Consider the following 17,203-nt stretch of genomic DNA (forward strand, 5'->3'; position numbering starts at 1 on the left):
TCCTGAAACAAAGTATGCATGCCATTTAAGTCCTGTCTCAGAGTTCAGGCTGTTAATTGTTGGTTAATTGCAATGGATCTTTCTATTTTACTAATGTACGTGGGTCCAACTTGTGGAAAAAAGAAAAATAGAAAATTGTATGGGATTGCTTCAAATTTAGACCCTTTCTTATTGCATGCGTGGTTATATGTGGGTTGTTAAGTGACTTTGCATTTTTTTTCGTCTACTGATGATAAGGGAGGCAAGATGCCACCCTGTATTTTATTACTGAAAGAGAGTGACTATGCAAATGTAGGTGCCTCTGTTTTGTCATTCTCTGCTTATGACTGCTACCATTTAACTCTTCTAAGTTCTTATAGTGAATCTGGTTAGAAAATCATGCATTTTATTTGTGTAGATTCTTAGGAGATAAAACTTGAAACATGATCTCTGTTTTAGTATTTTTAATCAATCTCCATTTTACTCAGATTAGATAGTACAATCCAAATGAGCATAGCAGTTGAATAATTTCTCTATTTCAAAGATCAAGGTTCCTCACAGTCAGGTTCAATGCAATTGTCCCCTATTAGCGGAGTACCCCTCTTCTTGATTAGGGTTTGAGGACAGCAATGGCTTGATGAACCGCTCCATTCACCCTGTGTTGACCGTGAAGTTTGCTTAAAGTTAGATTGGAAAAAGAGAGTATCAAAAAGTTAAATTCTGATCTGAGTAGGCTCGATAGAGGGAATACCCCAACCCTGAGAATTGGGGTCTGGTCTTCCCATCCTAGTTGACATTCTAGCAAAGTTTGTCTTTTGATAGCTGATGAACCTGGGGATCCCTTCCCTGTACCCATATGTGTTTCCATAGATCTTACAGTTGCAGGTTTGTTCGCAAGCAAATCATACCCATATTATTTCTAAACTCATTTTCTCAGTGATTCTAAACAAATCATATCCATATGTGTTTCCATAGAAAGTCTGTGTAATTTAAAAATTCTCATACAGGTTGGGATAATATGTAACTGAATACTGAATAGTGAATTCTTATGAATTTCTATTTTATTTAGTCTAAAATATATTATATATATTCCCTCTAGTTGAGTTGAAAATGATTAAACCAAGATATTGATATTTAGTCTATACTTTTTTAATACTGACATTCTCCTTCAAACCCAATATATCTATTAGTTTTGTTAATTTTTTGGAAGATGGATTCTGATCAATTAATTTATCTATGCAACCCAATAACCATGCTATTTCATGTTTGTGTCAATTTAAGGTTAATAAAGGAGTGGAAGCTACACTAGTTCAACTTTTTGATACAGCCTATTACATGCTGATCCTCATCCCGGGAACTTGCGTTATACACCTGAAGGATGTATTGGGTATGACAAACTTGTTTCATTCATGAGATATGCAATTCTTAGTTTCATTTGTGAAACAAAAATAATGGAGATGCCTTTAGTTGCATCATATCCAGTTGTGCACAAGAAGATTCACTTCAGCTGCTGAAAGATGCAGTAGTTCATTGGAATGACTCGGCATCTGCTCCTCTGCTTCGAAGTGAAATTGTTTTTCATGTTCTCTTTGTTTCTTTAAGAAGTGCGAATTGTTAATTTTTACCTAACTTTTTAGGTTTCTTGATTTTGGTTTGCTTTGTCGGATGGAGAAGAAACATCAGCTTGCTATGCTTGCTTTCATAATGCACATAGTAAATGGAGACTGGGGTGCGCTTGTTTATGATTCGACTGAGATGGATATTGTTAGGCCCGGAACCAATCTACGTCGTGTGAAAATGGTATTCCATTCATTACCAAATTTCTTTTTTCATCTTTTTAACTGAACATCTTAGCAAGGTGCTAAAAGAAGACCAGTTTGTTGTAGCGTGTGCTTACATGCGACTTGTAGTAAGTGGTATGATAAAAGAGGGACAAATTAGAGAACAAAAGAAAATGACCTAAATGGGAAACTATAATATTAAACTGCAAGCATCTAAGAGGGAGAAAAAAAGGCCATAAAAGAAGTGCTACAAGATAAAATACCTGCATACAAAGTTTACTCTTTTTCACGCATTCACTGAGATCACTGTGTTTTGGTAGAGAAGATAACAAAAAGCTTAAATTGGCCTATTTTTTCCTTGCACACATTTATAGAAATCTTAGCAGCAAGAGAAATACAAATGAGCTTCGTAATTTCTTCTGATTATATCACCACTTGCCAGTTGGACAAAATTATCTTTTACAGAGTGTTCTTTAATTAGAGCTGCGATTTGTAGCTGGTGTTGATGGGAAAAGGCTTGGATGATTATGATGGAATGCTTTTGTTGGCATCAGCTCTTATAAAACATAATTTCTCTGTTAAATTGGTTATAGATTGCTTCGGAAGTGAATTTCAATTACTGATCATTAACTATATGATCCGAGGATGTCTTAATTTTACATAGTAATGATGGTTAAATGGTTTGTGGTGAGGACTCCTGAAGACCTTGTGGAAGACTCCTGGAAAAATAAGCAAATGATTAAATTTAAATTCCAATAAGGTACCGTACAAAGTGTGATGACTTGTGGAGGAACAAACAATATGACATAGGCGAAATTTAGCATGGAGATTGGCACAGTAGCATACTCCAGATAATAATGCAGACAAACAGTTGTGCAAATGATCTGCATCATACTATACTTTATTTTTCCATTCCTCTGTAGTTTTTATGAAAATATATGCTCAATATGTTTTCTTGCCTTTGCTTAATGTACCAGGATTTGGAAGAGGCCTTGGATGAGGTAGTCTTCAATGATGGAATACCTGACATCAAGTTTAGTAGGGTTAGTATTTGACCTATATGTTACTTGTATAAGTTGCTTTAAATTTTCTTAGTAACAAAATAGTTTCAACTTTTTTCTTCTCTTCTACAGTCATGATACCGTGCATTTTTATCATTCATGTGGTGTCATGTGAATTATTATTGTTATGTTAGGATGGAATGTCAGCTAAGGTCTTGTATCCATATTGATCAAGGTTCTGAAAGTGCATGTATGAGGACATTAGATTCTGGGCTGGAATCATGAATTAGACTAAAACAGCATGACACTATTGTAGGTTCTTTTACTTAACACTGGAAGCTAAAAGAAGCAAGAATATATGGCATAACTCGCTTGTTCAGATCAAACAAGTATTAGAATATTAGAGTGACAACGATGATAACATCCTTAAAAAGTTTTACAGCATCAAACATCCAAATATAAGGCACCACCATAACATGTGTTTGACTTCTACACTTACTATCTAATACAGTTTCCTTTTCACCAAACATCATGCTCTTTTTTTAATTTTACCTTTAGAATTAAAATTAAGTTTTAATCCGGTTTTATTGAAACCTATTTTACCTGAAATGAAACCAGAAATACTTTGGCTTGAGGAACAACCAACACATGGCCCAAAACCAAAATTTATACCTTGAATTTCATTCATGTGCTTGTTTTGGTAACACTAGGTTTTAACTATCATACCCAGTTATTCTTTTAAAACTCAAATTTGTTGCTACTTTAACAAACATCTAGAAATAGCATGCACTAATTGGTTTTTTGGGATATCAAAATTCAAAGATTAGTACACCTGTAAGGCTGTAACAATAAATAAAAAGTTGGGGCTTGAAGCCAATCATTGGTGAAGGCTTATTACCATAGAAAACACCCCCATCTATGCACAAGCAGCTCTTATACTTGCAATTGCTTTTGCCCACATGAAAACATTTCATCAATATACAGATTCAATATGTCTTTTTCTGATTACCCACCTAATAAGTTCATTTGGCTTTTCGATCATAACTACTTTCCACATCCACAAAAATCATGTGCAGCCTTTTCTTTCTACGAATATTATATTCATCATTTACCTGAGATAATTATATTCTTGGCATGATGTTAAATTGGTATTCTGAGTTGATATTACTTATTTTTTTTAACCTTTTTTTTTCTGAACACCCTTTAAAATAGCTTGACGTCATGACTCACAAATTTATATATTGTTCTTATATATTAATTTTGTTGTGCATTTTTTCTTCATTTATATGGTATCCTGTCACTTGTAGGATCTCAGATAGATTCCTCTATTTTGTTTGCTCCACTCATTTTCAAATGATGATCTGTTACTTCAGCATGCGGATACAATGATTGTTATGCAACAATAATAAGTCATCTGATATTTGTAACCTGCATAATCATGTTCATTCTTGATTTAGATATCAGCATACACAACACAGATTTTACTTAATTGTTTGAAAAAAGATCTTTGTCTGTTCTGGTGGCCAACAGTTACCCATGTTTTGCAGGTTCTAGGTAAAATTTGGTCCATAGCACTTAAGTATCAATTCCGTATGCCACCATATTATACATTGGTCTTGTGCTCTCTAGCTTCCCTGGAAGGTTAGCTTATTCTATTCCCGTGTTGGCATGCACAGTGCACACATGGGTGACAACCACATGCGTCATAGAAATACATGTGCATGGCATGCACACTCGAATTATTATGTTTAAGATTGTTTATAGTTGTTTTCATCATCAGGATTGGCACTGGCTGCAGATCAAAATTTTAAGACATTTCAATCTGCATACCCTTATGTTGTCCAGAAACTTCTTTATGATAATTCAGCTTCTACAAGGAGAATGTTATACTCGGTATACCTTTTTCTTTTTTCTGTTTGGCGCCTCCAGATTTGTTTAACTTGCGTTTATGCTTTTTATTGTTATTCTTCAATTATCTTTTACCTGTACTACTCCAAGTATGGTTTTATTTCACACCTTATTGATGTTTCACATGGAACATTTTTTTTAATTAAACAACAAGGTTGTCAGCATTCGCTTTAGCGTGGCTAGACAATAGAGTAAAAACCACAATATCAAGGTATGCCGTACCGGCCTGAATCGGGCGGTACAGGACATACCGTACCATATTGGTTTGGTACCGATATCCGATATGGGTGGCATACCGACACTCAGTATACCAAAAAAAATTCTGTATCATAGTGTACCAACACTGTGCTAGTGTGGTACTGATACAAGGTCCGGTACGGAGACGGCGAACCTTGCATAATATTTTTCATTGTCATGTTTTATACTTCTTTGCCAACATATTTGAAACATGCTCCTCATTTAAAAAGCACTCCTTTTTTAGTTATGTAGATATTACATTATGTATGCTTTGGTGCATACTGCATAGCATCAGAAAATAATCACTTACATATAATAAATATAGATGGAGAATTTAGATAATGTTACTACAGCTTAACCATAAAGGCAATTTTACAGAATGAAAGGAAAAAACAATGTGTGAAATATATGAAGAAATTTCGCTAGAAAAAGAAATAACATGTATTCATTGGGATGAGAAGAGAGCATCGAGATGGAATGATACTAATAAAGACTTGATTTAACATGGAAGAGCAGATTGTATAGGAAATGAAGATACCTGCTGGGGAAGAAGAATTTGGTGATTGGAATATTGTAGGAGATAGAATATTTGAGTTTGCGATAATATGTAATTTAGGAGTTACATTCTATAAGATGAGAATTGGGCACTTAGATAATTCTAAAGCTGGTAAAGTTTCTCTTCTGGAATATGGAGTGCATGGGTTGTTAAAGTTACAATAGGATGGAGCTCATATTATATAACATTTGTTATTGGTTGTTTTGCAGGTGGATCTCCCTCCCTTTCTCTCAAAAAAGACATTAGTCAGTGGTAGTTGATGCAGGTTTTAAGCCCATAGCTTAATGATTTAGCTATTTCATGACATAAAATACTTACGGGTGTGTGCATAAAAAAGAATCAAGAAAGAATGTACTTAAAGCTATCTACTTGAAGTGGAAAAGTTAGAGGTTGAATGATGTCAAAAATGGAGTAGAATGTAGACATAGTTGCGATGAAAGTAATGAAGGCTTTTGTTATCCTCTTTTTAGATGAAGTTATATTCCTTTAAGAAACCTAATGACTTTGAATATTATCTTTATCAAGACTTTAAGTACCGACCAGTACGAGGCATATCTTACTATACCATTAGGGAACTAGTACTTGGCATGCTCCCTATACTGACACTGCTCTTATATTAGATGCTTAAAGAAGGTAACAAAAAAGGATATTCTATGGGTTGAGATTATGGCATTAGCTGGATAGAAAATTATAGAGTTAGTAGGGGGCTTGGTTGCAAGTTTCAAAGTGCTGGCCATATTTTTTTTTTCTGTTTTATGCGGCTCAAAAGACGTATCTTAACCTCATGCTATTTGTATATGGATGTGGTTCCTTGTTGATGAAATGGTTAGATCTCTGCATTGGGATATGAGTGTTCATCTCTATATATGTTGACATAGTTCACCAAGTCTTCCAACTGAAATTGATTCATTCTGTACCTTCATGTCCTGTTGGTAAATATTCTGCATAGAGAAACAGTAGGCTTACAATTTTCGATGCTCCCCATGTAGGTTGTCTTCAACAAAAGGAGGGAATTCCAGTGGAAATTTTTTTTGCTGTTTCTGAGAATAGGTTCAATGAGGTAAGCTGTGATATTTTTCTCAATAAACCTTGTGGAAGAATACATGATTGTTCCTCTTAATTTGATGACAATTTACTAGCACAAAGCAATAAGCTTTCTACAGAACTTTTGTTTTTTTTCTGCTTCCTTAGCAAAAGATTACTCAGCACTGAAGGTTTTCAACTACAGAAATGAAAACTACAATGTGCTACCGCAATTTATTTCATTTAATAAGCTCACTTTTAAGGATGAAATATATTGAGGACATGGTGGCTTTGGTATCCAAATTAGAGAAATACTAGCATTCTGGAGTTCTGCTCTGAACAAGTTTAAGCAGAAAACTTTGAATATTACGTACTCCAAAAATTTGTACTTATTCCTAGAGATATCACTGCCTTGCTTACTTGCATAGGATACTATATCATTGTCAGCTCCTCATCCTTAACTTACAAGCCTATTCCTGTCTTTAAATTCTGTGTTAAGGTTCGATTACTGTAATAGGCGGATGTCAACCTGGTACCAAACTTATGTAGAAATGTTTTGGTCAAATATGGGCAAAAGAGGTGCTGCCACTAAGTCTGAATTGATAGGAAGTAGAGCATACTGTCATCGGTAAAGCAGTTTGATGTGCAACTGGGTAGCAACGCCCCAAGATAACACTGGACTTGAGAAGTTCTAGAAGAAATATAAAAAGACAAAACAGATATGTGGGACTGCATTTTTCAGAAAAAATTATATGCTAAAGAGCCAAATTAAAGGACAGTATGATACTCTGTCATTGTTAGGGGAAAAATCTTTCGTTTTTTCCTCTAACTGAAAAATTTCTGTAAAAATATTTTAGGGATACAAGCTGCATTAAGTTATTTTTTACAGAAGTATTGAGATATGAACATAGATACTTTGAAGACCATCTCACACATAACATTTTGATTCTATGTTACTTCGCCCTGTCAATCCTCCAGGACCCAAATAACTCCATTTTTGCCCATGAACGATTTGTGTCAATGGATTAGTTCGATCCAAAACGTACTTTCATTGATTTTTTTTGACTAACTCAGGAACTTTGGCCGGATTGGATTTCTTTATGACCGACATGGTCGGATCTTGTCTCCCCACAATCTCTTTCTGGTTGAGGAACCCACGTTTTCCGGTCTTAGCATATTGATTTCTTGAGGAAAGATTTGGGAGACTTCTTATATTGATTTCACTTGATCATAACATCAGATATCTTGTTTTTGTTTCACCTTGATTTTATTCTTACAAGCCAGGAACTCACTTGTATCCTATATGCTGCATGCAGAAATGGTACAAATGTGCATAACGTGTTAGTCACCTGCAAATCCTTTGCATACAGTCAAAATGTACGAGAGGGGGTCTTTGAAGTTGCAAAATCTAGTCTTGCAGCTCTTACCATCAAAGGATGGTATCATCCTAAGAATTCTGATGACTGCGGTATGTGTTGTGACCTATACATGACCACACATCCATGTTAGTCACTGCTGTAGGAGTTTGCAAGCTTTGAAATCAGATTTGTAAGATTTTATCTCAATATGGCTGTTCTGTTTCCTTTTCCCTACATTGGTGAGTGGTAAGGCGTTGACAGTTGTAGCAGGGTACGGCTGGAGTAGCAAGGCATTGTCCTTGACTGTCGTTGGCCAGCAAGCAAAGCACGGCGCGAAGGTGTTTACAATGTACGGCCACACAGGTGGGCGTAGGTACGCAAGTGGATGCAGCTATTGGCGAGGCTGGGCTCGGTGAGAGGTCACACCACATATTTGATGAGGTCGGCTTAGCTTCCTCAATAAAGCATCCCGAGCTCGAGGGTCGAGGTGGATCAGCGAATACAGAAGGTGCCCCAAGCTTGATCGGGGCGGATCGGCGAATACAAGAGGCGCCTAGAGCTTAGTCGGGGCGGGTCGGCGAATACGGAAAGCGCCTCGAGGTCGAAGAAGCTTTTGGGGCGTCCCGAGCTCGGGCTCGGGACGTCATCATAAGCGTCAGAATGTTGCTGTAGGTCGCGGCAGCAGAGAGATTCGGCTGAGGTCGACTGTGCCTTCGATGAAGTCCGATCTCGGACTGGCTCTTAGCGGAGCCGATGTCCGGCTCAGTCGGTGCTGGGGCCTATTTGGCCGAAATTGGGTGGTCCCATTGTTGTGAGCATTGACGATCCATTTTGCCCCCCATCATTTGCCCCCCAACTTCGGAAGTCGAGTTACTCTGTGTCTCGGGTGAAAGAAGTAGTCGAATTGTTGGTCGTCCTGTGGTGTGGCCAAGCGCTTGCGAAGATGCGTGCGCCGAGTAGGAAACACTTGGTGTATCTTATAGCTGAGGGCTTTGAGTCAGGCTTTTGGGGCCGGACTTAGGTGGCTTAGGCTGCCACGTTGCCCTAAGCAGAAACCGCCGTGGGAGCTTCTTAATGTTCCACGTGCACGCTCTGCGCTCCTTTCCGAGAGGTTGCTGGATGGAACGCGAAGGGGGCGATTATTAATGCCTCGTTCTTCGAAGCGCCTTGCCTGATGGAACATGAGAGGCCGGCTATTAATGTCCCGTTCTCCGAAGCACCTCGCCTAACGGAATGCGAGAGGCCGGTTATTAATGTTCCGCTCTCCGAAGCACCTCGCCATAATGACGGTATTTAGTGCCGCGATTCGGAAAGATTTGTTGAGGTCGTTTCGAGGCCTGCCACGTGGCGGAGTTTAGCTCGCCTGATCGCTTAGTCTATCTGATCAGAACTGTTGTAGTGGGCTAAATAAGACCTGGAGGGGACCCTAGGGTCGCTATTTGATCCTTTCTGCCTCTACCTCCTTTCTTTCCAACCACCATTGTTGTGGTGTTCGAGCTTTTTTTTGAGTGTTTTGGGAGCTTCCCGTCGACCTTTGCGTCGAGCGTTATTTTCGATCCCCGGCAATCATTCTTCCTTTTTCCAGTCATCTTCTTCGGCGAACTTTCGTGTATGCGTTTTATCCCTCTCTCGGTCGCTCGGAGAGTTTCCTTTCTTCCTTCTTTATAATTCTGGGACCAAAGCAATGAGTTCGCCTACGAGGGCCTTGATGCTCGGTGTAGGTTCATCTCTAGCCCATGCTTCTTCCGATATGGAGGAGGTTGAGCTCGAGGTGGGCCAAGGTCCGTATGGGACCGGCTCGCTCATGAGTGATGAGGATCTAGGCTCGGTTCGAGCTCGGTTCTTCTTTCCTCTGGAGTTTGTCCTCAAGCTTCTGGACCTCGGAGGGCGAGTCACCAACCCGCCTAAAGGTTGGATCGGGGTGTATATAGAAAAGCTCCGAGCGGGGGTGAGGTTCCCTCTGCACGGGTTCGTGGACGAGCTTCTGACGACTTACCATCTTGTGCCCGCACAGCGCCCCAAACTTGTGGAGAATGATAATCGGCTTCCTCGCCCTCTGCCTTGCACATGGTCTGTCCCCCTTGATGAGTGTCTTCCGGAGTTGCTTTATATTAAAAGGCAATCCCGCAGACAAAGGATGGTGGTACTTCTCCTTCCGAGGAGGCCGCAAGCTCTAGCTCTTTGGAGGCATTCCTTCCTCCATTTATGGGTGGAAGGATAAATTTTTCTTTGTTTCCTCCGAGTGATCGTGGGGGTTTAATCCGACCTGGAGCATTCCGCTGGCCTTGGCGAATAACAGGCTCCCTCAGTTATCACAGTCCGAGCAGGGCATTCTAGACAGTTTGCTCGGACTAGAATGAACTCCACGGCTTTTCGACCTACTCAGCGAGGAGGCCTTAGTAAATGTTAGCCTGAGCCTAGCTTGCCTCAAGGGTAAGAGTAGCACAGCTGCTCCATTCCTTTTTCCACGTCGGATTCTAATAAGATCTTTTATCGCCAGATATTGCATGAATGATCTTCAGCGCTGAGACATTAATGGCCAGATATAGGAAGAGGGTGGCCGCCTCGGAGGGGGCTCAGTCTGAACGGAGGCCGAAGAAAGCCGAAGCTGCCTCTGGCTCTGGAATTGAGCAGAGTGAGCTAGCTCTGATTGAGGCCGCCGTCCCTGCTCGGGCTAGATCCGATCAGGTTCTTGTAGTGGAGGCCGAGGTGCCCCCATTGGCGCCAGGAGGGGGCCCTTCTGATCAAGTGGCGGTCGTGTCTATCGGCCAAATTCAGGAGGTTGGAGAGGCCGTCCGGTTACATGAATCGGGTCTTGAGCTCGGGAGCAGGCTCGAGCTCCCAACTCCCTTCGTGTCCTTGACATCCGCTGGGGCTGCGGTTTCCCTTGAGGCTCCGACTTCAGCCAAGGTTTCGGCTCCTCCTGAGGCTCCAACCTCAGCTGGGATCGACTCCAGTCCTTCGGAATCCGGAAGGAGGCGATTGCGGCATCAGTGTTGCGTGTTCGAGGACAACATGGCCCTTGAGTCTGGCGACGTTGCTCGTGAGCTCGTGCACGGTATTATGCTCCCGCGCGGTCGAGCTCTAATGGAAGAGGACTTTGACGACTTCGCTCGTCATGCTTATTCAGCCAGCATCCAGGTGAGTGACGCAGCCCTCCTATTCCTCATTCATTTTCTTTGCAAGTGCTCGACCTCCACTGACTTTATCTTTTGTGCCATTCCCTCCATGTGGTTGACATGCTAGCGTCCAACATTCTCGCCTGCCGGGTGTAGGGTTTCATAGTGATGTAGGGGTGCAGCAGAAGCGCGGGATTTCAAAAAATTTCTTAACAAAATTCCGTTACATCATACCCTAATGAGCCAAGATCACCTTAATGGTAATAATCAAACAAATAAATATAAATATAGGAATAAAGGAATACCTTCAATGCTAAATCTAATATGCAGAATTTCTACGAGGTGCCTAAGTGTTCACCCTCCAACATTGATCCACACAGGAACTGGGTTCAAGACTCTAACTCCAAAGAACTTGATCCTTGAGGCTGGATTCTTCCAAAGAACTCAATTGGCTTGCTTTCCTTGCTTTCTAATTTTCTTTCTCTTTCTAAATCTCCTTCTAAGCTTTTTGTCCTAAAGAAGACCTCCTTGTCTTGGCTTAGGACAAACTAGGAAAGAGATGTTAGAAAGAAAGAATACTTGTAAGAAAGAAGGATATGAAAGAGAGTTTGTTTGGAATGCGGATGATTAAAAACCCTGGAAGCGCACTCCTATTTATAGTTGGCATGGGGATGCATCACCAAAGAATGCATCCCATCCACATGCCTCATCATGAGGAGGCATGTGATAAGAAGGGGCGCCCATAAGGAGGAGACGTATCCAAGGATGGGGTGCTATCAAATAAAAGGAGACGTATTAGATAAGTATGAAACACGTATCAGACAAGAAGTTAGTTGTGTTTCATCCTTATCTAACCAAGAGGCGCCTCTTCATGATACGTTAATTCAATTCATGCGCTCGAAATGCTTCTCACACCATCATCCTCACGCCATTCATTGGTTATCTCATCATCCAACAGTTGATGATGATCCAAGGGTTCAAATCCAAAGCGCCTCACCTTAATCCCATTATGTCTTCATCCAACGGCTGATGAAGATCCAATGGTTATGAGTGAAGGCTCTATATAACCCAATCTAATTAGGTTCAAACCAACTCACCATTATGTCTTCATCTAACAATTGATGAAGATCTAATGGTCAAAAATGAATGAGTCATTAAACCTAATCCAATTAGGTTCAAACCAAGCCAATTAGGTGCCAACTCTTGACCAACCCAAACCAGGATATGATCTAATCAAATTAGATTAATCCAAATCAAGAATTAGATTCGAATCCAATTCAAATCAGGAGCTAGGATTTGCAACACGTGCTAGCATGTTCATCTTACAAACATGTTCTAATCTAATTAGAGCCTTTATCAGTTCCCTTGTGTGTGACCCATTGGGTTCCATACCTAGCCATTAGTAGGTGCGGGTGCTAGTTGTCCTAACTTGATTATAACTCTTCTAATTGATTTAGGTCTAAACTGTGCGAACTCGAACTTAACAATTAGAACCCTTTCTAATTGGTGATCGAATTAAACTCTTTAATTCAATCAAACCTACAAGACAAGATTGACGTCTAGCAATGTATCATGTCTATCCGGAAGATATGGAATTTGGTGGAAATACCAAACGTACCCTTCAGTGGCAAGTTATCGTGCAATTCAATCCTTCAATCATACTGCATCCTGAATATGTATACGAGTGTGGATCTATGTCAAACTCAATTACATATTCATGTCTCTCTCAATCTTCTAATGATAATTCGAACAATGAAACATTAGGAACTCTTTCTAATTTTCATTCTACTTTGATCAAAGATTTTCTGAATTATCATATGATTAAAGTAAGTAGGATGCAGTCTACTCTTACTAGAAGTGATTGATTCTTTGTTGACCTACCCATAACCTTCGTGCACAATTTACCATATCCAGAAGACTCCGTACATAACTTATTGTCATAAATGAGTGTAAACCAAAACATGGATTCATATGCACAAGATACCATGGTGATCTCAGGTCAAAGGATCAGTTGCACAACTCTCACAAAGAGAATCATCTTTTAACATATAAGTAAGACTCCATAAGATATTCTTTTGGCAACTCATTTCTCTAATGAGCCCCTAAATCTTTGTATTAGTGTCTCCACATAAGTGACTATGAGATCAATTACTCTCTGCATCGAGCATACATAAGATGTGCCAGTCTTACTGGTAGCATTGATCCTTGACTCAATGTACCAAAACTGAAAATATCTTAGATTAGGGTTTTAGAATTTTAGGTCTCATTGGCATGATCTCATCATAGCCCTAAAACCATTGCCCTAATCTATGGGGTTCATCATAAATATAAGATGCAGTAAATGATGAAATATAATGCCTTTTATTTATAATCAAAATGTCATGTACATGATCTGAAAAAACAAAAGAAACCCTATCGCAATACAGATTGTGGTTGGCTTTTAGGGCACTATTCTTTCATTCTCCCACTTGCACTAAAGCCAATCGTCCTTAAACTTTAACCCTATACAATCAAGCTGGCGATCAAACTGCTGTTGAGGTAAAGCTTTAGTGAATAGATCTGCTAGGTTGTTCTTTATATCTATTCGTTCAATCATGATATCTTGTCTCTCGACAATCTCTCGAACAAGGTGGAAGCGTCTTAGAATGTGCTTGGATTTGTGATGAGATCTTGGTTCTTTCGCCAGACCGCTTTCTTAGCAGCTTCACTTATAGCAATGTATTCTGCCTCAGTGACTGAGTCAGCTACAGTTTGCTGCTTGAAACTCTTTCAACTCACTGCACCACCATACAGGGTAAAGATATACCCTAAAATGGACTTGCTATCATCTGGTCTGACTGAAAACTAGAATCAAAATATCCTTCTAGTTTCAACTCAGATCCTCCATATACTAGAAAACCATCTTTAGTCCTTCTCAAGTAGTTAAGAATGCTTTTCACTGCTTTCCAATGATCATCTCCTGGATCAGCCTGAAACTTGCTTGCTATGCTGAAGGCATAAGCAACATCAGGCCTGGTACATAGCATAAGCATACATAATTGATCCTATTGCTGAAGCATAGAGAATAAATTAATTCTATTCCTTTCTTCAGGTGTCTTAGGAGACATCTTCTTAGAGAGACGTATGCCATGACCTATGGGTAAGTAACTTTTTTTACTTCCATCAATGCTAAATCTTTTCAGCACATGATCTATGTACCTAGACTGGGACAAGCCTAGCATCCTTTTAGATCTATCCCTATAGATCTTTATACCAAGTATATAGGATGCTTCACCCAAGTCTTTCATGGAAAACATTTTTGATAGCCAAGTCTTGATCGATTACATCATTGGAATATCATTTCCAATGATGTGTATGTCATCTACATACAAAATTAAGAAGACAATGGCACTCCTACTTGTCTTCTTATACACATAAGATTCATCCATATTTTTGATAAAGCCAAACTCTTTGACTGTCATATCAAAATGGATGTTCCAACTCCTCGACGCTTGCTTTAATTCATAAATGGATTTCTTAAGCTTGCATACTTTATTTGTTCTTCCACTTGAAACAAATCCTTCTGGCTGAGTCATATAAATCTCTTCCTTAAGATAACTATTAAGGAAGGTGGTTTTGACATCCATCTGCCAGATTTTATAATTATAGTATGCAGCTATTGCAAGCAAAATTCGAATAAATTTAAGCATGGCAACTGGCAAAAAAGTTTCATCATAGTCAATTTCTTACCTTTGCCTGAAATCTTTTGCCACCAATCTGGCCTTATAGGTTTCTACTTGGCCATCTGCTCCAATATTTTTCTTATAGACCCACTTGCAACCTATAGGATTTACACCCTCTAGTGCATTAACCAAAGTCCATACTTGGTTGGTGTACGTTGAGTCTATTTCAGATTTCATGGCCTCTAGCCATTTGTCAGAGTCCCTACTCATGATAACTTCAAAATAGGTCAGAGGATCATCGTTCTCAATGATGTGGGCTTCATCATTCTCAATAATAAATCCATACCTCTCAGGTGCTCTTCGCACTCTAACCTACCTTCGGAGAGAAGATGTGTGTGGTTGTACCTCATCCATGGGTATATCTGGTTGAGGAATATCTTGTGTCTCCATTTGTAGGTCTTGAACTTCTTCAAGTTCAATTCTCCTATCTTTGCCCTTTTCTAGGATAAATTCTTTCTCCAAGAAAGTGGCATGCTTATTAACAAAAATCTTTGTTCAGTAAGATGATAGAAGAGATATCCTATACTCTCTTTAGGATAACCTACAAATACACACTTATCTGATCTAGCACTTAGCTTGTGTCTAAAATTTCTTTTGACATAAGCTTGACAGCCCCATACCTTAAGGTACTTAAGATTTGGCTTCTTACCTCTCCATATCTTATATGGAGTGCTAGATACAGATTTAGACGGTACCCTGTTTAATACGTATGCAGTAGTCTCTAGGACAAAACCCCAGAAGAAAATAGAAAGGTCTGTAAAACACATCATGGATCGTACCATATTTAATAGAGTACGATTACTTTTTTCTGCTACACCATTTAACTATGGCGTATACGGAGGTGTCTATTCAGAGAGAACATCCTTTTTCTTAAGATGATTTAAAAACTCACTAGAAAGGTATTCACCTCTTCGATCTGATCGAAGGATTTTAATACTCTTTCCAGTTTGTTTTTCCACCATACTTTGATACTCTTTAAACTTATCAAAGGTTTCATATTTATGTTTCATAAGATACACATATCCGAACTTTGATAAATCATCAGTGCATGTGATGAAGTAAGAGTATCCACATCTAGCTGGAGTTGTCATAGGACCACATACATCTGTATGCACAAGTCCTAATAACTCACTTGCCCTTTCTCCATGTCCAGTGAATGGAGATTTGGTCATTTTTTTTATAAGACAAGATTCACAAGTTCCTAATGATTCATAAGGATCAAAGAACTCTTCTTTGTGCAACTTGTTTATTCTCGATTCATTTATGTGACCAAGTCGGCAATGCCAAAGGAGGGTATTATTCACCTTTTCTCTCTTCCTTTTGTTGCTTTTATCAATATGATAGACATTGTCATTAAGAAACAGAACTAGAAGACCATTTTCCATAATGCCATTGCAATAAAATTCATTAGAAAAAGAAATAGAGCAAACATTGCTCTTTACATTAATTTCAAATCCTTCCTTTAATAATAAAGGAATAGAAATTATATTTCTAATAATTTTTGGTATATAATAACAGTTTTTCATCTCCAAGAGCTTGCTCGATGGCAACTCCAATCTGTAGGTTCTAACAGCTTCAGCTTGGATGGACTCTTCTCCAGCGCAATAAAGCTCAAAGTCACCTTTCTTCAAACTTTTAATTCTCTGTAGTCCATGCAATGACTTGCATATATGAGAACCACAGCCGGTATCCAATATTCATGAATTTGAATTTGAAGAACTTAATGACAAACCGGCATGTAACATAAACATACCTTTTGACGCAACTTTTGCATCAGGCTTTACAGTTGCAAGAAAACTCCTGCAATTCCTTTTCTAGTGGCCTTCCTTGCCGCAATGGAAACAGGTACTTGATCCGGAGATTTTCTTTCCTTTCTTCCTCTTCATCTTGCTACTTTTATGGTTCAATCTTTTCTTAGAACCCTTACTGCTTGACCTCCTTTTATCTATAAGGAGTGGACCCTTATCTTTCTTAATATGGGTCTCGGCTATCTTGAGCATATTCAACAGCTCGGGTAAAGAGGTCTTCAGTTTGTTCATGTGATAATTCACAACAAACTGAGAGAAGGATTTAGGGAGTGACTGCAGGATCAAATTCTGAATTAGCTCACCATCCATAGCAAAACCTAATTGACTCAATCTAGTGATTTAGTCAATAACCATAAGAACATGGTTTTGCACGAATGTCCCTTCATTCATCCTTGCACGGAATAATTGCTTAGATATCTCATATCTAGCAGTTCTACTCTGCTCTACATACAGCTCCTTTATATTGAGAAGTATAGAAAAAGTATTCATGCTATCATGCTGCCTTTACAATTCATTACTCATGGAGGCCAGCATGATACACTTGACAGTTAAACTGTCATTCTTCCACATCTTGTGTGTGGCAACCTCTTCTTCAGTAGCATCATCCCTTATCATTCCAAGATTAGGGGTTTCAAGGATGTAAGAAAGTTTCTCCATATAGTTTGGACCGGTCAACTTGTTGGCATCCAAGATGCCTCTCAGTGATAGTGA

At 39.1% G+C, this 17,203-nt stretch overlaps 1 protein-coding gene across 4 annotated transcripts in view; it reads left to right on the top strand.

Annotated features, from left to right (window-relative positions):
• Nucleotides 1-17: 17 nt before the first annotated feature.
• LOC103719633 (uncharacterized protein slr1919-like) overlaps nt 18-17,203 on the top strand; it is a 28,127-nt gene continuing 10,941 nt past the window's right edge. Inside the window, exons 1-7 of one of the 4 annotated variants that reach the window (XR_003388074.2) lie at nt 18-1,366; nt 1,617-1,779; nt 2,738-2,803; nt 4,309-4,402; nt 4,542-4,654; nt 6,452-6,522; nt 7,802-7,953. Coding sequence is in view for 3 of the 4 variants with exons in the window: in XM_026809630.2 (XP_026665431.2) it covers nt 1,645-1,779; nt 2,738-2,803; nt 4,309-4,402; nt 4,542-4,654; nt 6,452-6,522 (479 nt within the window). In the remaining variant the exon portion in view is untranslated. The remainder of the gene's footprint in view (nt 1,367-1,616; nt 1,780-2,737; nt 2,804-4,308; nt 4,403-4,541; nt 4,655-6,451; nt 6,523-7,801; nt 7,954-17,203) is intronic. The other 3 variants (XM_026809630.2, XM_039115282.1, XM_039115283.1) reach the window with 3 other exon arrangements.

This window comes from Phoenix dactylifera, chromosome 18, assembly GCF_009389715.1.
Source record: "Phoenix dactylifera cultivar Barhee BC4 chromosome 18, palm_55x_up_171113_PBpolish2nd_filt_p, whole genome shotgun sequence".
Taxonomy (NCBI): Eukaryota; Viridiplantae; Streptophyta; class Magnoliopsida; order Arecales; family Arecaceae; genus Phoenix; species Phoenix dactylifera.